This window comes from Ochotona curzoniae, unplaced genomic scaffold, assembly GCF_017591425.1.
Source record: "Ochotona curzoniae isolate NIBS_2020 unplaced genomic scaffold, NIBS_Ocur_1.0 scaffold_4701, whole genome shotgun sequence".
Lineage (NCBI taxonomy): Eukaryota > Metazoa > Chordata > Mammalia > Lagomorpha > Ochotonidae > Ochotona > Ochotona curzoniae.
The window spans coordinates 82,610,881-82,635,119 of record NW_024467122.1 but is presented as its reverse complement, the minus strand read 5'-3'; the positions used below and the strand labels follow the sequence as shown (position 1 = coordinate 82,635,119).

Here is a 24,239-nt window from a genome sequence, read left to right as displayed (position 1 = left end):
TGCTCTGTCTGCGCATGTTTGGGAGTCCGAGGCCAGAGCCAGGTCTACGTGCTGTCCTAGTATTCTCAGGTCCTGGCACCTGCCTTTCCTCTTTCTTCACAGAGAATTTCCTTCCAGGATCAAGTCTCTGTCTGTCTTTTGCTTGATCCTGTTCTCCATGGCCTGGAACACGTGGCAAGGTCTGAGGGCTTGATGAAAAGCCACAGGTGACAATGACCCTGCTGAGGCTGGTGGCCAGCAGGGCTCCTGTCAGATTATCCTGGGGGCAGCCCTCGGCCATGGAACACTTCCTGTGCCTTAGAGGAGAGGACGGGGATGCTTTCTCCTCCTCCTCCTCCGAGATGCTGTACAGAGCAAGTCAGGGAGCCAGCGGGTGCTCCGGGAGGACAGACAATGGATCGCACAGTTTGGTCTGTTCTCCCCAGGGAAGCATGTGGCAGGGGGCACAGCCATGCATGCTGGGAGGGATCCCTGGACTCCGTGCACAATACTCGGGCCCCATGTCAGCGTCCAGGAGTGCCAGCTCAGGGCTGCAGAGACCAAGGCTGGTTGCTGATGTGCCCCCACACTGGGCACTGGACAAGCACTCACCATAGTCTCTATGTGTTATCAAAACCCAAGTTTATCAAGGGGGTGCAGAAGGGAGGGGGGCATTGAGTACCTCCTCTGACTATAGGCCATACCCCAAGCCTCACAGTGCACCTGCAGCTCTCACTCAGCCCAGAAGCCCCATGCCCAATCCTCCTGTGGGTTTTCTCTCAGTTGCAGTGACAGCGCAGAGTGAGCCACCTGCTCTCCACCCAAGAACTGCCCTAACTAAAACTCAGCCTCCCTATCAGGTCTGCACCTGCTAGCTCCCAGAGCCATGCTGGGGACTGGGTGCATTAACGAACGTCAGCAACCCGCACACAGTAGGTCCTCGGCTCAGGGCACCCTTCCCCTCCGGCTCTTCTTCCTCTGCCCTGCAAACCTCAAGCCTGTGTTTGTGACTCCCAAGGGGCGAAGCCAGATATGGCAAGTTCTACACACCCGGCCAAGTCCTTTCTCCTTTCTACATCTTGGGGACAAGTGTCCACATGTGCTGAGGATGGCAAGCCCAGGCCGGCCAGAGCGCCTGATGCACCGTGTGTGCTGGGGCACAGCCTGGCTGGGAGCCGCCGGACTGATGCTCCTGTTGGCACCGTGCTGGGGCCAGGCCTGACCCCGGGATCCTCCTTTCAGTCAATGCAGCTTCTCACAGGCATCAGGCGCTGCATTCTGGGACTGGTGGGGTGGGGAGGGGCAGGGGGAGACAAAGGCCTGTGGGACAGTGGCCCTGGGCCCCCCGCGGGAGACCATCTGAAGGGGCCAGCCCGGTTTCTAACAATAGCCTCCGTGCCTGTAACAAGCTCACACCTCCTGGCAGGCAGGGACAGGCTCGGCTGGGAGAGGCCAGGCTAGAGGGATGAGGCTGACCTAGATTGCCTGGAAGCCAGGGAGGGAGGTAGAGTCCGTCCCCTGAGGCAGCTGCCTACACCTGCCCTAGACCACCCAACACTTAGGAAAGCGGGCGTGGCTGGGGCTAAACTCCCCTGGGAGGAACCAGGCAGGCTCTGGTCCCTTGAGGGAGGCAGAGCCCTTGGCCTCTCCAAGCTGGGCCCCAGTGGTTTGGATCTGGGCACATGGTGAAGCCAAGGCAAGAAGAAACCCTGGCTACAGGACATGGAGATGGGGAGCCCCAGCCAATCCCAGGGGTCCAGTGGGAGTCCTTAGTCGGGCACCATGCCCAGCAGAAGCCAGCTCCAGGCAATTTCCTCCGCAGCTGCTAGGAGAGATAAGGTGAGGCAGGTGAGAGCCATCCATCTGGTCTCCTGGGATCCCCGCCCCGCCCCCCTCTCCTGCCTCTGAGCAGCTGGTTCAGAGGCCTCACCAAAGACCTCCTGGGGCCTCTGCCTCCCCCAGGGAAAGGCTGGGGACCACAGCCTGCCTCCGCAGCTATGGGTAATCAGGCAGAGTGGCTGGACCGAACCACTGACCACTCCGCCGACTCCCAGCAGGCACCAGGGCCTCTCCCACACCCTCGAGAGAACAGCAGGGTTACCCGCCTCTCCGGGCTTCCTGCCAGCAACATTTGTTTGAGAAGAAAGGCCAATGAATCAACGTTTGGTGACATCCTCACAGTGGACCAGGCATGGAGGCGGGGGGAGGGGGGCGGCGCTGCTCAGAGTCCCAGAGCATCCACTTGGGCCACATTTCTACCTGGGGAGCCTGGCCTGCCACCATGTGCCAGGAAGCAGCTTATCTCCTTGTGCCGGGGCAGCTCAGCCACTCCTCTCCCTGCCACCCGCCCCAACCCCAAAGGCTGTCACCCCTCCAGGGCCCGAGCCCAGACCCTCAAAGCTAATCTCTGCCCAAAGACTTCCCACAGGAGTCGCCACTCAGCCCATCACTCCCAACATCCCCCACTCCACTCCATCTGCCTTCTCAATTGCAACTGGGATTGTCTCACCCATCTGGCCCCCAGAGCATGCCCCCATGGGCAGAGCACGGACAGGTAGCCAGGATTTTAACTCGGGTCCAAGGGGAAGCCTGTGCAACTGTTCCACCCTGTCAGGCTGGGAACCTATCATGCAGCGAGGAGCCCCAAAGAGTAGCCGACTGGATCCCGCCCCAGTTCTGCCAGAGGACCGCTGCCATGTGACCTTGGGCAAGGCTCCATCCAGTCCCAGCACCACCACCGACTGTCAGCAGGAATAACGCAGATTTTCCAAGGCAGGCAGAATTTCATGCGGGGTGGTTCTGCTGCTGTGGATACAGGCATTCTTCCCCAGACACGTGCACTCACCACGCCTCTGACCTGAATCTGCCAGTGTGCCTCAACTGTCGGCCCTGGTGCTGCTGGCCGGGGTCCAGGCTGCTGCGATGGGAGTGGGGAGGGAGTGGCACTTCCATTCACTGGTATGGGGGGCAAAGGACCAGGAAACCAATAGTACAGCCACAATGCATCAGAAACAAAGCCTGAGGGCTGGCACAATGGCTCAACTGGCTAATCTATCCCTAAGCACCAGCATCCCATAAGGGCACCAGTTCATTTCCTGGCTTCTCCACTTCCCATCCAGCTCCCTGCTTATGGACTTGGAAAACAGTCGAGGACGGCCCAAAGCTTTGGGACCCTGCACCCGTGTGGGAGACCCAGATGAAGCCCCTGGCTCCTGGCTTTGGATTGCCTTAGTTCCGTTGTGGCTACTTCAGAAATGAACCAGTGGACGGAAGATCTTCCTCTCTGTATTTCTTCCTCTGTCTTTCTTTCTCTCTGTAAATATGCCTTTCCAATAAAATAATAAATCTTTTTGAGAAAAAGAAAATAAATCTGAAAAAAAAAATTGAAGAAAGCTGGACACATGGTCCGACCCCCACCCTCAGCCACAGTTCCCTGAGTTCAAAGAGGGTTGTCCCAGGAACACCTCCCAACCTCGGGTACCCTGCTGCTGGCCACTGCCACCCAACTGTGTAACCTGGGCAGAAGGCAGACACAGACCCAAGCGTCCAGCAGAACACTCACTTGTCTCAGCCCCAGGCGTGGCCCCATGTCTGTCCTACAGTTGCTCAGGACAAGTCGGGCATTCCCAGCTTGTGCCAGCCCCCACCCTGCTCCTGGTGGTGCGTCATTCCTGTGGCTCAGAGATCCAAGATCCCTGGCACTTTCTGCCAGGCTCCTAGCACCGCGTGGCCAGGCAGCAGTCAGCCACCATCTGCATGCACAAGCTACTCCTACAGCAGACTTCAAGCTGCGAGTGCCCTCAGCCACAGACTGACAGGCAAGGGGGCACAAAGATGCCAACCCCACGGCCCTAGCTGGGACAACTCCAAGGGGTGGCACGCACAAGCCAGAGTCACCCCAGAGGACACAGCTGGATAGCCCACCTGTGCCCTTTCCTTCCCCTGCCTAGATTTTTCTGGGAGTGTGTCTCACCCATCAATGACCCGCTTCCCCCCAAAAAAGAAAAAGACACTACTTTCCTGCAGATCCTCATCGCGCGCTCTGCTCCAGAAAAACTCAACCCAGGACAATTGCCAACAGAAACCAGATTGTTGCTTTTCATGAACAAGCTGTAGACTGAGCAGTAACCCTTGGCTCACTCCCACTTGACAGTACCTGGCTGCGCCTCAGCAGGGACTGCCTGGTACGTACTGAAATATCTTCCCAGGGCAGGTTAAGTCTGTGTTGCCAGCATCTCATGTGGGTACCAGTTTGAGTCCTGGCAGCTCCACTTCCCATCCAGCTCCCTGCTTGTGGCTTGGGAAAGCAGTTGAGGACGGCCCAAAGCCTTGGAACCCTGCACCCACATGTGGGAGACCCAGAAGAGGCTCCTGGCTCATAGCTTCACTTGCAGCTATTGCAGTGTAAAATCAGTGGAAACAAGATTCCCTCTCTAACTCTGCCTTTCAAATACAAATAAATTAATTTAAAAAATACATATCTTCTCCACTTCTGGTAAGTCTACCACACTTCCTGCTGCTCCCTTCCCCCGCCCTTGCCTTCCCCAACCAGCCCCTTCCTCCCGTTTATGCTCCCTGCCCAGCCTCAGCAGGCTGGGTGTCAGCACCCCGACAAAGCCCAGCAGTCCAACACAGGGAAAGCTCTGGGGGCACCTGGCTCCACAGTCCAGGATCACCTGTGACCTGGCATGACTCAGTCTTTCTGTGTCTGACACCTCCACAGTTATCACACACATCCATGAGCTCCTCGTGGAAGGCTCCCCGTGCAACCTCTAGCCCACAAGAGGTGAAGAAATGGCTACTGTGTGTCCTCTCACAGCAGGTGTGCCCTCTACAACCCTAAAGCCCGCAGCATGAAGCTCTCCGAGATGACTCGGCGGGGAGGCCAGGCCTGTCGGCTCACCTCTTCCCACTGGTGGATGTAGCGGATGAGCCTCGAGAGTCGCAGCAGGCGCAAGAGGCTGAGGATCTTGGTGAAACGGACGATGCGCAGGGCGCGGGCGGTCTTGTAGACCTCGGAGTCGATGCGCGTCTCCACGATGAGGAAGATATAGTCCACGGGGATGGAGGAGATGAAGTCCACCACAAACCAGCTCTTGAGGTACTTCATCTTGATGCGCTGTGGGTCCAGGATGATGTCCGTGTTGTCCTCCACCACGATGCCTGTGCGGAAGTTGAGGACCAGGTCGATGAGGAAGAAGGTGTCGGACACCACATTGAAGACGATCCAGGGCGTGGTGTTCTCGTCCTTGAAGAAGGTGATACCCACGGGGATGATGATCAGGTTTCCCACCATCAGCAGCAGCATGGTCAGGTCCCAGTAGAACCTGCCGGAGACACAGTGGCGAGGATGGAAGGGGCTCAGTTGCAGGGAAGGGGTGGCATGGGTTACGGGGAGGGTTGCCGGTGTGTGTGGAGGGGTATGGGGATGACAGGGGCGGCTGGGACACTCAGGGAACAGGGTGAGGAGCATGGAGGCATGGGATGGCAGAACAAGATCACTCATTAGGAATCCCTCTGCCTGGCCCCTCCTCAAGTCCCCTCCTCTCCGTACGCCCACCGTTAGTCTTCCCCGAGCCATCAGCCAGGGCCTGACTCAGCCTCCCAGGCTGACGACATGATGGTCACAGGGAGCTAGAAATCTGGCAAGGGAGTGACAGGTGCAGACACAGCAGGTGCCCTGGGAGGCAGGGGATCCAGGCTGTACCCTGATTTCATCCCTGCCCTTCCTGCTCTGGGCTTTAATGCCCCAGCTGTGCCCGCCTCCCTCCCCAGAGGTTGGTCCCCTAACAGGTGTGTGGACGGCAAGCACAGCATTATTCTAATGCAGGGAGCGTTAATGGAAGGGGTTGTGGTGGGTAACTCAATGTAGTGGAGGGAGACCAGCCTCAGGCTGCCAGCTTCCTTTCGTCTAAGGCCTCCAATCACCTACAAGTCTTTCCAAAGACAGGCCAGAGTCAGCTGCAAAGTTGAGCTCCTGGGGAGTGGTCAGCCTCCTCCCACCATGGGGGTGCATGGAGTCAACACACAGGTCTAGCAAGAGAACTGTAGAGTAAGGAGAGAGCACAGGGGGACATAGGCCACCACCACCACACACCCCCAGAAGGTATGGCCAGTCATTGCCAGGGTCTCATACTGGCATCTTAGGGCCAACCCCTTCCCCCAAGAGCAGCTTGGGACTACAGCCTCACAGCCATGTTGAGTCAGCTACTACATGAGGCCAGCAGGAGGGAAGTGGGCACAGAGGGACGAGCCCCCTACACTGCCCCTGCCTGGAGAGTGGGCCATGAGATCACTCCCTGAGGGTGAGGAATTCTCAGCCAGGCAGAGAATGTGGCTAAGGAGAGGGCCCACCCCACTCAGGGTAGCCCACCCCATCTCAGGCAGCAGACCTACAGTACAGGGGCCAGGAGAGTGGGTAGCTTCCAGCAGCTCCTTGGAGGATCAAGTCCATCAGGGCATTGAGCTGGGACCTGATGGCGGGGGTGAGACCTCCTATTCTAAGACAGACACTGAGAGTTCACTCCAGCACCTTCTCTGTCCCAACAATTCCATGGGAGTTGGGAGACCCCAACCAAGGTGTAAGGACCCACTAATACCCCATGCCAGCTTGGGGACCCCAACCACTGCTGCCTTAACAGTCCTCCACCAAACACACAGCCTGCCTGTGGTGGTATTGCAGCCTTCTTGCGCTGCTCTCAAGCCATGCCCCTTCTCCTCCTGCCACAGGCAGATGCACACACTGAAATACCATGTTGGTAGATCCCCACCCACACAGACACGGCAGCTACTCATTCCCATTGAGACTCTTGGAACAGACAAAAGCCAGTGGCCTAGGCACAGGGCCGGGTATGCATGGAGCTGATAACACACTCAGGCCAGAGGAGCTTCTCCAAGGAACAGCATGGGTGCAGGTGGCAGAGAACGCTGACTCGGGTAGGCCTGCTACTCCAGTGGGCCCTCCATACTCGCTGGCTCTAGCTCCCTCAATTATAGACCAAATTCAAGATGATAATTAACAGGAGAATGTTCATATTTAGTGGTCTTCATAAAATCAAATTACACAAGGCAAAAATACCCATTTCTGTGCATGCCAACTAATTGTCCCAATCCAGACTTTCTGGATGTTCAAGGGTTCTTGGGGTGTTCTTGTGCCTGGGCTGGGCTGGGCTGGGATCAGCACACTGGCCTTCCCCCGGCCACCCCTACCCCAGAGCCTCCCAGGGTGATATAGAGGAGAGCAGAGCCCTGGGGGAGGGAGCAAGGGAGTAGGGGCTCTGGGGCCAAGCTGGTCTGTTATTGGCTAGAGTCCCTCACTTCCTTCAGCTTGCCCAGTCTCAGAGGACGTCTGGCCTCTGCCTCAGCTGTTCTAAATAGAAATCACCCAAAGCTACACATCTGCAGGCAGAAGAAAAGGGGGATGGTCAGAACTCCCAGCAAAAAGTCACAGCTGGGAGGGGGTAGCAGGAGGGGACAGGAGCCTTCACAGACCCAGGAGGGGGCCCACAATGCCCTCACTGGGGCAGGACCTGTTCTCCGTGTGGACACTCTGAGCACAGAATTCATGTCTGGTCAGAGGACAAGTCTAGGATGCAAGGACAGGCCGATCAGAAAGCATACAAGGAAGCTCCCATACAAGTGGACTCCCAGGCAGGGGTGACAAGGACAGTGCCAGGAAGCTGCCTGAGAGACAGGTGGAGGAGAACTTCAGCAACTAGCAAGGTCGGCAAAGCTGTATTCAGCACCATGGACAGCATCCACTGCTGCCACCAGCCAGGCTCACTGGACCCACAACCACCCCTTTATGGTTGCAGGCCCCAGCAGCCGTGGTTCTCCCGTGACTGAAAAAAAAAAAATTCCTGGCACCTCAGGACCCCAAACACTTGGCATTCTAAGTGGCACCTTTGTGCAGTCCATACTGCAGTTATCTGGGCCTCAGGCTGGTGCTGACCACACTGCTGTCACTGCCGTTCCCCGACAGTGACCTGTAGGCTCAGCAAGAGGCATTAGCCAAGGCTACATAACTAGCAGAGGAGGAGTGTGGGGGCTCCCGAGTCTAGCTCTTGGGGTCTTTTGAAGATCAGTGGGGTGCAAGACAGACTAGCCACTCTCTGCACATTTAGTCCACAGTGGGGTGGGGAGTCCTCCTCTGCTACCCAGGGACAAGAACAGATAGGCTGCAAGGGGACTCCTGGGGGAGCATTCTGTGGAGGCAGGGGCCTTCTGAGACTCCTGTGAGCTGGATCTCCATTGGAGATCAGCCAGGCATGGCTCACCTAACCCACAGAAGGGAAGCCAAGCCTATATCCTGCCCCAGCCCCCCGAGTAGCATCTACAACACCTCAAGCCAATGCCCTCTGCTTCCCTAGCACCTCATGGGTGCTGGAATCCATCGAGGGCAAATCCCAGCATACAGGTGGCACCTGCCGGTGGAAGCACTGGACAGCCAGATTCCCCATGGCCTCCCCAACCAGCCAAGGCCCCTTCCCTTGTCCATCCTGGGGCTCTCTATGTTAATGGGACGTCCTGGCTGGCAAGAGGACCCTACCAAGGGCTCCGGGCCTGTCCCCACCCACCCATCCCAGTCCAGAATGGTGCTTCCTATCTTCCCCCCATGGCAGCCCTCATAGCCTCCAGGCTGAGGGACTGTCCACAGAGGAAGGGCAGCCTCGAGAATGGCACATCTCTCACCTGCTCCTGCGGCACCAGGCTCTCACTCAGGGTGCTACTTCTGGGCCCCTGGGCCTGCTCTCCACCTGCTTGGGAAATGTGCCACCTGCAAGGCCACTGTTCTTGACATCTAAATGCTACTTGGCAATGTCCCTTCTAACGCTGAGTGGCATGGTCAGCATTTCAACCTCTCCCTTCCCTGGGGTGAGGTGGGCAGGAGGAGTTTAAACCTTCCTGGTCACTTCACTGCCCCGTCCTCCCTCCCTCCCACTCCTGCAGACCCCTCAATCATTGCCAGGTCTCTAGGACGCCTTTAGAATCTGCTCTGCCTCCCTGCTTCTCACTGGCCCCTGGCCTCCAACCCTTCCATCTCACATGATCTTCCCATGAAATCATGCTTTCCTTGTACCCTCACAGTGGCCTCTACTTGCCTGCACCCCAGGCCACCCCTTCTCACCCCTCCCTTCCCCTTCTCCATCACAGGAGCCAGCTAGACACCCAGCTCTCAACCGACACATGACCTGGGTCCTCCCCCTAAGAAGCAGTGCCCTTTGCAATCCCTTTCTGGTCAGCCACCTGGTCCAAAGTTACCAACCAGTCTGTGTTTTTGCCTCTATGAATGGAGGTCACATGTGGTCCCTTTTTTTAGGTGCCACCTTGTTCTCCTCCCAGCACCCTCTCCCTGCCAACAAACCAAATAGCTTCAGAATTCTCAGAGAAAGGGGCGGGAAGCCGGACTTTTCCCTCCACTTGTGATTCATCCCTCGGTTGCTGGGTCTAGCAGGGGAGGACCCGGAAGGGGGACGGGCAGCAGTTGACGTCTGCCAGGAGTTTGAGCATCTCACACTGATGTTCACAGGAGCCCTATGTGGTGGACACTCTTGACTGTGCCCATTCTTGCAACAGAGGAAGGAAAACTGAGGCATGAGAAGTTGAGAGCTTTGCGGGCTTCCCTTGATCAAGAATGTCAACCCAAACAACCTGATATTGCCCCCAGAGCCTACTCTGTAAGACCCCACAGAGCGGGGTGAGGGAGGGGATTCCCTTACACACAGTCCAGCTTTGCCCCTCTCCCACTCCCCTCCACAGCACCACATCAGTTTCCTGGCCTCTCCACCTCTTCCCACAAGAATGTGCTTCTCCCAGCCTTCAAACCTGCAGGCCAGAAGCAATAGCACCCTTTCCACCGCCTACCCCTCTGCAGCCACCACCTGTCTCCTGGGTCCTCTAGGCATCCTTCACCTGCAGTCCTCCTCCCAGACTCCTCTGCTGCTGGCCCTTAGGGACCCGGCTGATCATGGCACCATTCCACTCCAAGTCCTGACTTTTTCCAGGTGCCTTCCATCAGCCAGAGCAACAGCTGGCCCTTCGGGTGTCCTTGCTCCCCTCTGCCTCTCCTCTCCCACCCCTTCTGGGCCTCCTCTCGCCTCTCCAGCCTCTTATCTCCTGGCTGACTCACCACGCTCCCAGGGCTACATGACTCTGCCCACTTGGAAACCATACCTGACTCCTGTCCACCTGCCACCACCGCTGCATTTCTGGCCCCAGTGTCCCATAGCAACCTGGGCCTTGACGTATCTGGGCACCCAGCTTAACGGCTTCCTCCTGAACCCTGTGCTCCCGGAGTGCAGCAGTCCTGAAAGGAGCCCCTCCATTCTCCTCTTGACCAATCAGGGGAGAGCCATAAGTACTAAGGCCCAATTAGGGAAGAGCCGCAAGCACTATAGACCAATCAGGGACCCCACATGAGCGCCCACGCACCTCTCATCATAATTTGTGACAAGCTTTTTGGACTTCTAACACCTTGGGCAGCCCTGGCATGAGAGGACATCTGCCAGTTCCTTGCTCTGAGCTTTGTAATTCAAACTTCCTTTCTTCTACTTCCAGGGGGTCTGCGATACACCTGCTATAGTGAGCTCCTAAGTGGAGATGTAGGTTCCAGGACTTCTAAAACAAACTGGAATCCCGTCAGGTCACTGTGTGTGTAACCCTAACAGCATCCCACTGGGCTTCTGGTCCTGTCAGCTCTTTATATTTCTCAGAGTCAGGGCTGGCTTCACCATCCTCTCTCCAGGACCAAAGTCCATCCGCCATGCTCCCGAACCCAAGCCCATGACCATCCAACATAAGAACTGGACTCAGCCTCCTTCTCCCTGGTCCTCCCCCACCATCCACCTCACACACTCTGCTCCAGATTCAGCAACCCATCATGCCCCTGGGCTCACACCATTGCTGTTCCCCAACAACCCCGCAATCCAGCCTGCACCTCTACTTCCCATTAGCCCTACCAATGTCACCTTTCCCACTGCAAGGCCTCCTTTGCATCCTAGTAGAACTGGTCAGCTGCCCCTCACAGGGCCATCCCCACGTCGCTATGGTCACTCGATTCTGAACTTGGAATGGTGCCTTTGACCACGGGAGGGACTAATAAATAAATATGTGAATAGGTGGAAATAGAGGAATGAGCAGCTGGGCGAGAGCTGTCCATGCTTGCCGTATGGTGGGAGCCCAGTGGCAGCATCACCTGTTCCCCCAGCCGCAGGGCAGCCCCGGCTTCTCCCCACTGGGTGGTCAGGGGCTTCTGACAATCAGGAGAGGTCTTGGCTTCCAAAACCCCAACGTAAGCTACCACAGAGCTCTAATGCAGAGATCCCCGAGGGCCTGGGGAAAGGAAGCAGCCACACTTCTCTTTCACAAATCCCTCCAACCTCCCCATCATCAAACCCAGGCTGCCTCATCTCACCAGCCTGGCTGTGTGCTGCCCTAGCTGCAAATCATTTCCCTTTCCAAGACACAGAGCTGGACTGGGCCAGGAGTGGGGGCAGTAAAACCATTTGTTAAATGGAAGGACTGGATAGGTGGGTAAACGGAGGGCATGGGAGAATAGATGGATATATGAGTGGGTGGATGGATGGGTGGACGGTTGGACAGTTAGACAAACGAAGGCATGGGTAGACAGCTGGATAGAGTATGTGGATAAATGGGTGGATGTGTGGGTGGATGGGTGGGTGGATGGATGGGTGAGTGGCTGGATGATGTAATCATTGCCATCAGGGGAAAACAATCAGAAAAAAAAAAAAAGAACAGCATAATAAAAAGTTAACAATAGTTATCGCTAAGTGGTGGGATTTGGGGCAAATTTTTTTTGGTTCTCTGTTACACTTTTCTATGTTCTCCTTAAGGGGGAAATGCTGCCTTCAAAATCAGAAAGATAAATGTACTTTTAAGCAGTGAGCAGTGTCCCATGCTCACGGCAGTGAAGAGTCCCCTAAATACATCATGGAGGAGATACAGTCCTGGGGTCCAGGTAAATACAGGGAGGTCAGCTCCGAGGAGGGCAAGGACACAGCGGAGCTGCTGGCAGCCATGTGAAGGGTACATGAGTGGGCCTAAGGAGGCCAGTGCGTTTCAGAGGCGGGCAAGCTCATGACAAATACACGTGGCACACAACCACGGGGCCACCTTCCTCACTGCCCCCTTCACACCAGCCCCCAACTCAACCCACCTGCCCACTTCCTGTTTGTAATTACTGCAGGCAGAGCTGCTGCACACCCCTAGCAGGGGAGGAGCCGTCTCCTGCCACCTGCACCTGCAGCTCAGCCTCCCCCACCTCCCAGCCCTGTAGGGCTGGGTCAGCTGTTTCCCACAGCTTTCTGGGGCCAGGACTGGGTCACCCAGAGGAAATGCCTCTCTCACTGCCACCTTCTCACTCAGTCTCCCCAAGCTGACCCCAGGGTCTCCCCACCACAGGCAGTGACAGCTCTTTCCCCCTCCGCTCCCTCCTGGCCACCAGGGCTCTATTTATAACGCACCTCAGACCTCTGACTAATGCTCACAGGGTTCCCAGGTTAGAGCGGCTCCCTGGCTGCCTGTGAGCTGCCTGGCAAAACAATTCAGACTCAAAGCCAAGGGCATCCAGGGCTGGCGGGAGGGGTGTGGTTTCTGAACATCACTTCTTAATTTTTCTAAGAGGGTGATTTCTATGGGATCTCTCATCTGCTGTTTCTCTTCCCCTCCTCTCCCCCACCCCCAACGCCTACAACAGCCAGACACCGGCAATTCCATCTGGGTCTCCCACGTGGGTGACAGGGGCCCAGACTATTTGCAATCATCAGCTGCTGTGTCCCAGGGTGAGTGTGAGCGGGAAGCCCAAGTCGAGAGCCAGAGCTGGCTATGGAACCCGGGCACGCCAATACAGAATGCCAAAGTCCAAACTGCTCATTTGGTGTAAGATCCCAAAAGATACTTTTACCACAACTCTTTGAGGGTCCCTCCTGGCCTGAGCTGGAAGCCCTGGGCTGCCTGGAGGAGGTCAGCTGAGAGTCCGGGAACTGGAACCCCCTCCCCCTCCCGCCACCGTCTGACCCACTCAGCGCAGTGTCTCCCCCCGCCCCCCCCAACTGCACCTGTGCACACACTACCCAGGAGCTTCTGGGCAGGTGTGGGCGGGCCTGCCATCAGTTCCCAGGTGACAGCAGCTGGGGTTCTGGCATGGGTGGCAGAGAGGCACTCTGGTGTCCGACCCCCCAGCTGCGTGACCACGAATGAATCACAGGACTCTGAGAACTGAAGCAGGTGGTGTTTATGATCTGCTCTGTAGTGGAAACACTCAGCACCTCATCATTACCATCACGACCGTCATCACCATCATCACCATCATCATCAAGATCACCATCATCACTATCGTCACCTCCATCATCACCACCATCACCATCATCATCACCATTACCTCCAGCATCACCATCACCTCCATCACCAGCACCTCCATCATGATCACCATCATTATCATCACATGACCACTGGTCTGCAGGCTGTGGGGACCCTGGCAGGTGTGGACTGTGCCCATTCAAGGAATCCTGAGCCAGGGGGATGGAAGGACTCATCCTACAGGAGGGTGGCAGCACCATAACACTTGAGCCTGGCGTTGGCTGGTTCCTCAGCCCCATAAGCCGCGGGGAAAATCTATCAGGTTTGAACGTGTGGGTAGGAGTGCGGGATGACAGAGCTGTTGAGTCCCAGAGTCCTGAAGCAGAGGCAGGATGGTGGGAGCCTGGAGCCTCTGGAAAGGGGCCCAAGGAAGCCAGAGGGGCCTTGAATAAGCTCTGCCTTTTTCTGGCCCTTCTCGGTTTCCCCGTGGGCCAAAAGGCTGACTTTGGGTGAGGTCGGCCATGGGCACCTGTAGGTAGAGCACCCAGTCGCAGCAGGGTCTGGATGGCTGGTGCTGAAGGCCAGGCAGAGGCAGGGCTCTTGTGGGGTCACAGGAGCCTGGCAGGTTGTAGAGGAAGCGAGTTGGAGACAATGCTATGCTTCCTCGGGCCGGTGGCCTAACCTCTCTGTACTCTACCCAGCTGGGAAAAAGTAAGGGGCGGAGGGGGTGCTGATGAGGATTTGGAGAACGTGGTAGCCCAGTTTACAGAAATCAAAAGACTCCAACAGGACGCCCAGAAACCTTCTGCCTTAACCACTCAGGAGAAGGAAACGAAAATAGCACATTGTTGTGGAAGAGCATGTGAGCCCAGCCCCAGGGGAAATCAGGCAGGGGAGAGCGCTCCCCAGCTCCGGGCTCACGCGGCAGGCACGCAGGGGCGGGCCACAGATATGGGACAGAGTTAACCCCAGTCACCAAGGGTCAAAATTACAGGGCACATCTGCAGAGCCCCTCTGTGCTGGGGTGGTGCTGGGGCAGGGAAAGAGCAGGATCCCCGTGGAAGACACAGGGTCTAATGAGGAAACAGCAAGGTCCAGGATCCCTGAAGGCCCCTCCCAGCAACACCACTTTTTTGTGATTCTGATCTTTTCCCTTCCCCCCCACCCCCGCCATATACACTTCTGGAAGGACAGGCAGAAGGGCTTCCTGGAGCAGAAGGTCATCACCAAAGGGCTCTGGGGTGGGAGTAGAGAGACATCCAAGAGTGAGTGTGACCACGTTGGGATACCCTACTATCCTGGGCTGTCGCTCAATGGGAACAGACCCACCTGGGAGCCTGGCCAAAGTACACTTACCTGGCCTCACCCTGGGGGCAGCCCTGGGCAATCTCTGATGGCACACAGCTCCCAGGTGACTCAGCGCTTTGCCACCTTGCTAAGGCCTGAGCTGTGTCCAATCTAAGGAGGAAGGTGGGGTGGGGTGGGGTTTCACAGAGGCGAGGACCTGGCCCAGACCCTCTCCACCTCCACATCTCCCTTCCTCCATCCCCCCGTACTGGGTCCCTCAGTTCCTTCTCCTGTGGGACAGTGACCCCTGAGGGCCACAGGGCGGGATGGACTGCTCTTTCCACACCTTCCCCCTAGCTCTGAGCTATCCGAGGCCAGGCCATGCCACACAGCATTCCAGGGAGACCTGGTCGGCGCTGGTCCCCAAGCAGGCAGGACCGGCAGAGCTGCTGGACCTCAGCAGAAGAGGCCAGGAGAGTGTCCATGAGCTGTGCCAGTCAGCAGTGGCCAGCTCAATTTGCGCTAATGGGGTCAGGGCCAGCGGGTTCAATACCTATTTGGCCAATTAGCTCTGCTCTTTTCTCAGACTGAGCTCCAACCCTGACACTCAGAGAGAGAGAGGAGAGGAGGTGGCTGAGGCCAGGCAGCAGGCACCATGAGGGGAGTTGCAGGGCGGGGTTGGCTGACTGCAGCTCTCTGCACCCAGGGAAGCTCAGGCGAGGTTGACCCAAAGCCCAAGCAGAATCCCATATCCTTGCGGAGGGTGGCACTGCAAAACCCTGTGGGTCTCAGGGTGTTTCCTGCTCCCCTCAGGAGGCCCCAGAAAGGTCTGGGAGCAGCCCCAAACTGGCAGGGGCCTCCAGTGACTGCGTGTTAATCATTGACAGGGGCTGGCTCTCTCGCCTTCAGCCACCACTGCAGGGTAATTGCTTCTGGGCTCTGGGCCACACGCTCAGAGACCTCCAGGATGTGACAGCCCCGTGCTAGCACCTGCCTTCTGTGCCTGGCTGGGAGGAGGAATCTTCTCCTAGGCTGTGCACCTAGGAGAACAGTGCTGGGCTCCAAGGACCAGGGTGCCCTGAGCAAGCAGGGTCAGTAAGAAGGGCGAGGCTCACCCAGCCAGGGGTGCCTGTCAGCACCCATTCCTGTCACAGGCCTCAGCTGGAGCTCTTTCTAGTGTCTGCTTCCGAGGGCACCTGCAGAATGATGTCTCCTTCCTTCAGTCCCGCTTCCTCTTAGAGGCCATCCCTGACCACCAATCCACATGGGTCTATGTGCTTGTCCACACCTGCCCCAGGCCACAGCCAGAGGCCCAGAGAGGTGCTGGAACCTCAGGTGGGTGATGACCCCTGTGCCATGATCAAGAAAGGCCAGTCCTGCAGTACACTCTACCATCTGTCCCCTGCAGGCATATTGGGTGTGACATCCTTGGCACACCCCTGCCCGTGCCCAGAAGACAATGCCGCAGGCAGTCCGTCAGGGTATTAATTTCTGAGAGCCTCCTGCATGCAGAGGCAACACGGCCGCCCACACGGGGAACTGCTTAGACAGACACAAAACCAACAGCCACCAATCAGCCCACCCCACCGCTGCCGTCACCAGACCTGCACAGTAATTGGTGGTGGCCCAGAGCTGGGGTGCAGGGAGTCCCCCGACAGCACCAGGACTTGCTTCTACATCCAGGTCAGAGCCCCACACCTGCAGGAGCTCCCCAACAGTGAGAACACAGCGGCTGACTGGGTGACTATGCTGCCCTGGCCAAGGCAGAGGTGGCACCTTGGGCTTCTCCTCTCAGAGGGGACCAGAGGTGCTGGCTCAGATGCCAAGGAGGAGGGGCAGAGTTCACGGGGCTCAGGGAAGGCAGGGAAGCCCAGGGCAGGGGGCTGATGTCTCGGGGATTACCCAGAGATGGGCTCAAAGCCCAGAGATGCACTTTGGGACTCCAGTGTGGACCCCAGATGAAGCCCTTGAGTGGATCACACACTAAGCCCTGGCCCTGGCCTGAGCCCTAAGGCTAGACACAGACTGAGCCCTGATCCTCATTCTAAGCTGAACCCTGATCCTTGGCGTGCCAGCCTGAGTCCTGGGCACAGACCCGCTGCACTTCTTCATTTCACCGCAGGACGTGAGAACACGTGTGACCGTGTCCTCTGGTCAGACAGAACAGGATACCACTGTCCCACTTGTCCCCTTCCCCTCTGAGCACCGGTCACCTCCCTTCAAGGAGCAGGGACATGAATGGCACCGGATATGGCTGCCATGACCCCAGGCTCTCCACGGCACCCAGGCCCTGGCCAGGAAGGAAGAAGCATCTTGGGCAGGAGGCCCAGCCAGCTTCGCTGTGAGATGAGGCTGTGATGGTCCAGCCTTGACTATGCACAGTCTCCCTACTCCCACCCTGCCCCGTGTCGTAATGGAACGTCGGAAACGCCCAAAACCCTAGACAGACAGGTACAGGGTGGGGGTGGCAGGAAGCTCTGAGGGACCAGGCCATTCAGGAAAAAAAGAACTTCACTGGACACCCCCTGGCTGGGGCATCAGGGGTGGGCTTCAGCAGCCAGACCCCTGCAGATGGCTGTGAGGCAACCCACACAGCGCCTCTGGTTTCACCTTCAGTGCAGCCTTCCTCTGCGACCTTGGGCTGGCCATGGCAGCTCTCCGCTCCCACCAGTACAACCGAGGTGCCAGGCCCCAACCCCCTCATCTGGATCCTGAGATCTCCATTTTCTGTTGACCCACCTTCCCCACCCCCAACCGCTGCCTTACTCCCTCATGGAGCCCCTCTTCGGCAGCAGAACTCTCAGGATACCCACTGTCTGGTTCAATCTTTTAAAGCAACCAAAAATAAATCAATACATGAAAAGAAGAGGGGAGAGAGACAGACAGACCTGGAGGGGCATGCAGGAAGTGAGTCCTGGAGAGCAGGGTTGAGTCCAGTCCTAATGTATAGCTACATAATTGGGGGGTTGGGGTCGCAAATGCATGACCCCTCTCAGGGCCCCCTCTGTACACCACGAACGGCAACCCCATTCTCTATCACTTACAATTAGGGAGAAATACGCTCTCGTTCAGGTTGCCTCTGAAGAGCGAACACAATGAGATATAACCATGTTCCCTGCCCAGGCCACACGCCTGCAAGGCAGTCCTTCCTGGCCGGGGACCCCATGGCATCACCCCGTGCACAGTGCTGGGCCAGGGGGCAGTGAAGCTCAGAAGCCAGCACAAGATCAGGCACCGACTGGCAGGAAGGACGTGGCTGGCTGCAAAACAGTGATGTTATGGGCACCTGGGAACTTTGGGCAAGGAAGAGCTGGTTTAAGGTTGTGGTGTGGCATGGGGGCAATCTCTGGGCTCCCTGGGACACAGAGCCAGAACTGCTAGGGTCCCTTCTTATCTTCTTTAACACAGCAGAACCGGCTGCACCTGGGCACACAGGGCTAGCCCAACAGGCCACTTCCAGGTGCCACCCTGTCTACACGGGATGGTGCCCAACCTCCTCTGATCCAAGTCCTACTGGATCTCATTCCGAACACCCACTGCCATACGGAGCTCAGCCTCTGTCCATGCTGTCTTCCCCTCTTCCTGCCTGGGCAGCCGCTGACTGCAGAGGTCCCCAGCACGGTTTTCTCAGTCGGCAGCCTCCTGACTGGCAGCAAACAATCCAGCCAGCGCCAAGTCGGTGCCCTGCCCCGCTGGCCCTCTCTGGCTGGGAACCGCAGATTCCTCAGCATCCCCTGGGCCCAGGCAGGGCTGCCTGGCCCAGCCCCCGTAGCCCTTCTATTAATTAGCACTGGCAGCAAGCAGCAGCTTGCTGAGCGCCCTCGAGCCAAGGCTGCGAGTGTGTGTGTGTGCTGGAGCCACGGCTGGCTGCCTTCATTGTGCCACGAGCCCACAGGGATGTGGGCGGGACCTTGTGCTCTGAGTGGACTCCAGTGTGGCCAGCATGGTGGCAAGCACGAGGGAGGGTCAGGGAGAAGAGACAGGCCTGGTCCCACACAGGGAGGCTGCTGGGCACAGACCTGCAGCTCTAGGCAGCTGCTTTGTCCTCTTCCTTCCAGCTGGCCACGGTCAGTGCCACCGAGTGCCCTCACCCTGCTGTCTCCTCCAGACTCCTTGACATCTATGCCTTTTGGAACTCTCCCTACAGCACAGCAGTCACTTCACACACCAGCCCTTCTCCCTGCTCCTCTGGCCCTTTGGAGGGGCTAAGAGGGTCAGGAGTACCCCTAGTAGCCAGCAAGCACTTCGGGCCAGCAGGGTCCCAACAGCGGGGCAGAGGGGAAGAATCATGGTGGAACAGGACTCCGACATGCCCGAGAGTCTGCAAGCATAAGTCCGTGGCTTGGTCCCTGTCACAGAATGTGCCTGCTCAGTGAAGCCAGGGCTCCCAGGCCAAACGGGGAAGACAGGCTCTCCTTGGGGAACTCAGGCTGAGCGCAGAGCAAACACATGACCTGTACCCGCCGGGCACTGGGAGCACTGGTTGCACTGGAGCTCCTGCAGGCTCAGACCCCAGAGGAGACTCATGGAGGCAGACCATGTTCTTGCAAGGAGCCCCTGGGTGGGTAGGTGGGTGGGATGGCATGGCAGATTCTGAGCCAGCGATGCCGGGCCTTGGAGCACAACAAGAGTGGACAGGTGGACAGGCAGGCAGATCAAGCCTGACCTGGCTTTCCCCAAAGCACATGGTCTGTGGCACCGAGAGAACTGAAGAAACGGCCAAGGCTGTCTCCCGTCTCACCATGAGGCCAGAGAACCGGGACCTCGCAGAAGGCAGCTGCAGGATCCTGGCCTTCTCTGTATCCTGGTATCTGAGAACACCTTGGCCCTGACCTCCCGGCCCAGCCTCATGGGCAGGGGGTAGGGTGGCAATCTCCCTACTGGAGCTTGGAATCCCAACTGCACCACGTGTCCCTCCCCTCCCCCAGGCCTCACAGCTATAGCTCACATTGTTAGCACCAGGCCTACAAACCACCATACCCCCTGCCAGGAAAACCCACATAGCACGGGGCTACTTAGAACCCCAACATGAAACTGGCTACCACCGTCCTCCTCACTTCCTACCTGAACACAGCCAGTAGGAAAGGGGGGGCCTGAGGAGTCACTGCAGCTCTCGTTCTCCAGGGCCCCCACCCTAGGTCCCAACTACAGTACGATGCGCCCACAACTCCTTACAGGGCTCCAGGGAAGGCCAGCATCCCGTCTTGCACCAGGCCCGTGTCCTCTTCTGGAAAGGCCAGAGCAGGGTTCACAACCTGGAGCCCCAACTCCACTGGGGTTCACTCACAGACATGGGAGAGCAGGTGCAATGCCCCCCTGCAGCAGGCTCTCCAGTCTGAGCCCGCTGGACAGAGGCCACCACGTAAAGATGCAGAGGTTGTAACACACGGGGTGCATTTTAAGGTGGATAGAAACCAGTTGTATATAAACTAAAATTGAAATGTCAGTGAAGTAGTCACAGATGTGGCTAAGAACCTGCATTTTTTAAAAAACATATTGGTTACTCAATACCATGTCAATTAACTCCATAATGTTGTAAATTGTTGTTAATGTTATGTTGGGGCCTTTAAGTGGTCGGGATGATATCCTGCCAGTTTAGTCTTCAGACCAGAGATGGTCTGCCCAAGAAACCGTTGAAGGACTCTATGCTTGGTATATGCCTACAACGAAAGAATCCTGACTGCATTTGAACTGTAATATTACAACTAGGTAGAGGAATCCACCGTTGGGGGAGGGCACAAGGAGGGGTTAGGGGAATCCCAGAGCCTATAAAACTGTATAGCAAAACGAAATGTAATCAATTAAACACACACACACACACGGTGTGGCCATGGCAGTGCCATAGCTTCCCACTGGAGCTCCAGGGTAGCTCAACACCAAGCAGGACTGGTCCCAGGATTGGTTTGGGAAGGCCAGAGTACCAGAGGTGACCGAATGCCAGCAACCGGCCAGCAGGGAGTCACCGAGCAGCTACATCTGTGCTTGCCTGAGGAAAGGCCACGTTAAGACCCTTCCTCCCTTTGCCATCCCGCAACCTCAGAAGGCACAGGTTTCCACTTTCACTCTCAAGGCCGAGCTCACCTCTGGGGCACCACAGTGGCGCCAGAAGTGACACCCCTACACATCAACTTGCCCCCAAGATAGTAAGCCATACATGGTCAGTGTGTGGGGGCAAAACCAGCTCCATCTGCATCTTCTTTGCTCTCCTCTTGGGACACAGGACAAAGCCCATCATGCCTAGGTGGCCACGGTTATGCCTGTCTCTTGGAGCAAGACCCTGGTCACCTCTCAGCCTCCGCCCGCCCCTTTCCCCACCACCACCACCAGGAACAGGAAATGTCAGAATTCGGCAGTCACAGGCAGCCCTGAACTCCAAACCACACACTCCATCGATCACGGCTGGCTGGCGATCCTTTATTAAACCAATTCTGCTTGGATCAATGCTTCCTGCCCATCAAAATGATAGATACATCTTCCACCAGCCCAAGAATGCTGCAGCCAGAGGTGGGCTAGACGGAGGGCGGCTGGGCCTCACAAGTGCGGGTTGAAGGTTAGCGGGAGTTCCTATGCTGAGCAGCCAGGCCCTTGTCCCTCTGACCTTTGAAAAACGAGCTGAGCTATCACAGATTAGAAGCAGATGCATGACCAGGGGCCCTACACACACACACACACACACACACACACACACACACACACACACCCATGCACACAGATGCACACACAAGCCATCCCTCCTGGCTTTGCTCCCTTGAACTGCACCCACCTGCCCCCCCCCCAGGGCACAATAAGGGTATGGGGGGGGGTGTGTGTGCAGGCATTTCCAGTTGCCAGCCCAAACCCAAATCCGAAGGCCCCTCTTCCTGCTGCCCTTACCCACCATGTCCCCACCCCTGTCTCCCACATCCTGGGCAGCCTGCAGGGGCCCTGCGGGCAGACACGTCACAGCCGGGTGGAGGGATGCACAGGACGAGGAAGGCTCCCATCTGATGCGCTCACGTTAGTCCTTCACCAGCCAGCCAGGCAGGCAGGGCAGGGCGCAGCCGCCGGAAGGCCCTCCATCAGAACTTGTCATTGATTGGCAGACACTGGGCTCACCTGGGCTGGCCCTTGGCGGGTGCCCACCCATAAAACCCCATCAATGGGCTTGATGCTAAGAACTCGTAACCAAGCTCTGCTGAGCTAAGCCAGGGAGGAAGTCCCCTTCAAACAGTCTCAAGTGGTTGGCCCAGGCTTGTCTGTTTCCACCATCAGGAGGACTTGGGTGGTGGGGGGCAATGGCACCTCCTGACCCACCCACTGATTGACCAACTGGCCACTGCTCCCTTGCCCACCCTGGGCTCTCTCAGGTCCCAGTCGCAGCTGGAGGCGGACGATCCCACCTTAGCTTGTACCCTTTGACAATGACTGTGGCTCTCTCTGCCCGTCCAGCAGCCACCGCTGGACCCTGGAATTCAGGCTGAGAAAGAGCGGTCCCAGAAAAGGATTCAGCTAGAGAGTGTTACCTGACTGGCCACTCCCAGCCCAAGAAATCTCTCTCATTGGATGGAAAACGGCTTTGCTCTCATTACAAACCAGCTTCCCAGAGCTGGTGAAGGATGGCCGGCTCTGGGGCTGGCCAGTGGCTCCCCGCACGGGCAGGTTGGCCGGTTAACTCGCCAGGGAGGTAGGCAGACAGGAAGAGGAGCTGGAATGGTAAAGGAGAACCTGGGGAGGCAGGGCAGGGTCCAAAGACCCAGAAAGAAACTCAGCCCCAAGCAGGGAGTTGGGGGAGGTGTGAGAAGATATTCCAGACGTCAGAGAAATTCAGGGAGACCTCAGAACCTTGGCTAGGGTGAGGCATCCCCGAACCCAGCCCATTGTTTGCACCCAGCTGCCCAGAAGGCCAACATGGTGTCAGCCAAGCTATGGCATCTTTCCCAGGTGATGAAAGAGAGGCAGGGTCTCCTCTTTCTCTCTCTCGGACTCTTGTCACTGAGGTGGGGCAGGGGGCTGGGGGGATACAGGACAGCTGGCCATCAGACAGGACATCAGAGCTGGTCACTGAGCACTATACGGGAGCAAGGTCACTGTCCCGCTAAGCGGACAGAAGCCAGCTTGCCCCGGCTGCCTGCTCCTGGGCCAGCCCTGGAGATGAGGGCCCAAGGTTAAGGTGGGCTAAAGCACAGGTATGGCAGTGCCCTGTGTTCCCCGCCTCTCCCCAGCCCTTCACCTCGGGCTCCCCAGGAGCCAGCAGCAGACACTGAAGCCTGCAGCCAGCAGCCCCAGGGGTTGGCCAGTGCAAGGAGGTCTTTCAACCACACTTGGCCCAGCTCTGCAGGCCAGCCTGACTGTGCAGCCTTGAAGGTGCTCCCACACTCAAGACATCTTTCCAACCTTTCCAACCTGGAGAAGCACTCAGGGCACGGAGCCCCAAGGAGGAAAGTTAGGTAAGGTTAGGTGCCCTGCAGGGGGAAGTTCGCACCCTTCCCCACTTTCTACCCGCCCCCCCCCCATCTGATCCCCCACTCCGAGCTCCCTGCAGAGGAAGGAAAGTTAACTCCAGAATGCTCAGCGGCCAAGCCCCTTACCTGAAGTCGCTATAGGGGTGGATGATCCAGAAGCCGGCTGACTTCACCCGCTCCTGCTCGCGCTCCACCGCCTTCTGGCTGCCGAACATCCGCAGCGAGAATTTGTTGACCCCCGGCTGGAGCATGGCCCCGAACTGGCGCTGCATGAAGCCTGCCTGGCCCAGGCGCGCCTCGGCCTCCGGCAGGATCTGATCGGCCGCGGCCGCGCCTCCCTCCACTTTGACAGCCGCGTCCGCCGGGCGCTGCTCCGAGCAGCAGGAGGAGGAGGGGGCCAGCGGCGGTGGCGGTGTGGCTGCGGGCGGCGCCGGGGCGCAGGGGCGCTCAGGCTCGGCCGCCAGGCCTGGGGGCGTCCTGTCCTCACCCGGGGACACGTCGCCCTCGGCGATGAGCCGCCGTTCTTCTGCGGACTCGTGTAGGTGCCCCTGGCTGCCACTACCTCCGCCGATGCTACCGCCACCGCCCCGGCTGCCCAGCGAGGCCAGGCTCCCGCGGAAGCGCCTGCAGTCGCCGTTCGTGCTGGACTTGGCCGCCGCGCCACGGGCCGGCCCCTCGCCGTCCGCCGCCCCGAGGGCCGCGCCCCGGGACTCGGTGCTGCCAGCCGCCGCCGCTGCCGCGGAGGGCGAGGGCGAGGGCAGCGGCCGCAGCCGGATGCTCCTGCGGCTAGGGTCCTGGCGACCCCCTGCGCCCTCGTCCTCGGCATCCTCCTCCTCGTCCATGATCCACGCCTTGGCCCCCACCTGCTGCGGGAGGCTGTACAGCCGCTTGCGCATGGACGGCGGCAGCTTGTCCATGGCGCCGGGGCCGCACGGCCGGCCCGCTCCAGCTCCGCCCGCCGGTCCGCCTGCCCGGCCACGCGTCCTTCGCCGCCCGCGCACCACCAGCCGCCTCACGCGCCCATGCTCCGAGGCCGCGCGCCGCCGAGGGGAAGGTCCCGGCCCCGCTCGGCGCCGTGGGGCTCGCCGCGCTGCGCCTCCCCGTGGGCCGGGCTGGGCGCGGGGACCCCGCGGGCCCCTCCCTCGGCGCCTTGCTCCCTCCCGCGTCCAGGGGCGCGGCGCGCGGCCGGCTCCGGTGCCCCGCCCCCGCGGGGAA

General features: G+C 58.3%; 1 protein-coding gene across 1 annotated transcript in view; it reads right to left on the bottom strand.

The window, feature by feature from the left end:
* Window positions 1-23,941, bottom strand: part of HCN4 (hyperpolarization activated cyclic nucleotide gated potassium channel 4) — a 32,615-nt gene extending 8,674 nt beyond the window's left edge. The window contains exons 1-2 of the mRNA XM_040969659.1: window positions 23,151-23,941; window positions 4,883-5,306 (exon numbers count right to left, since the gene is read on the bottom strand). Coding sequence (XP_040825593.1) covers window positions 4,883-5,306; window positions 23,151-23,941 — 1,215 coding nt within the window. The remainder of the gene's footprint in view (window positions 1-4,882; window positions 5,307-23,150) is intronic.
* Between the last annotated feature and the right edge of the window lie 298 nt (window positions 23,942-24,239).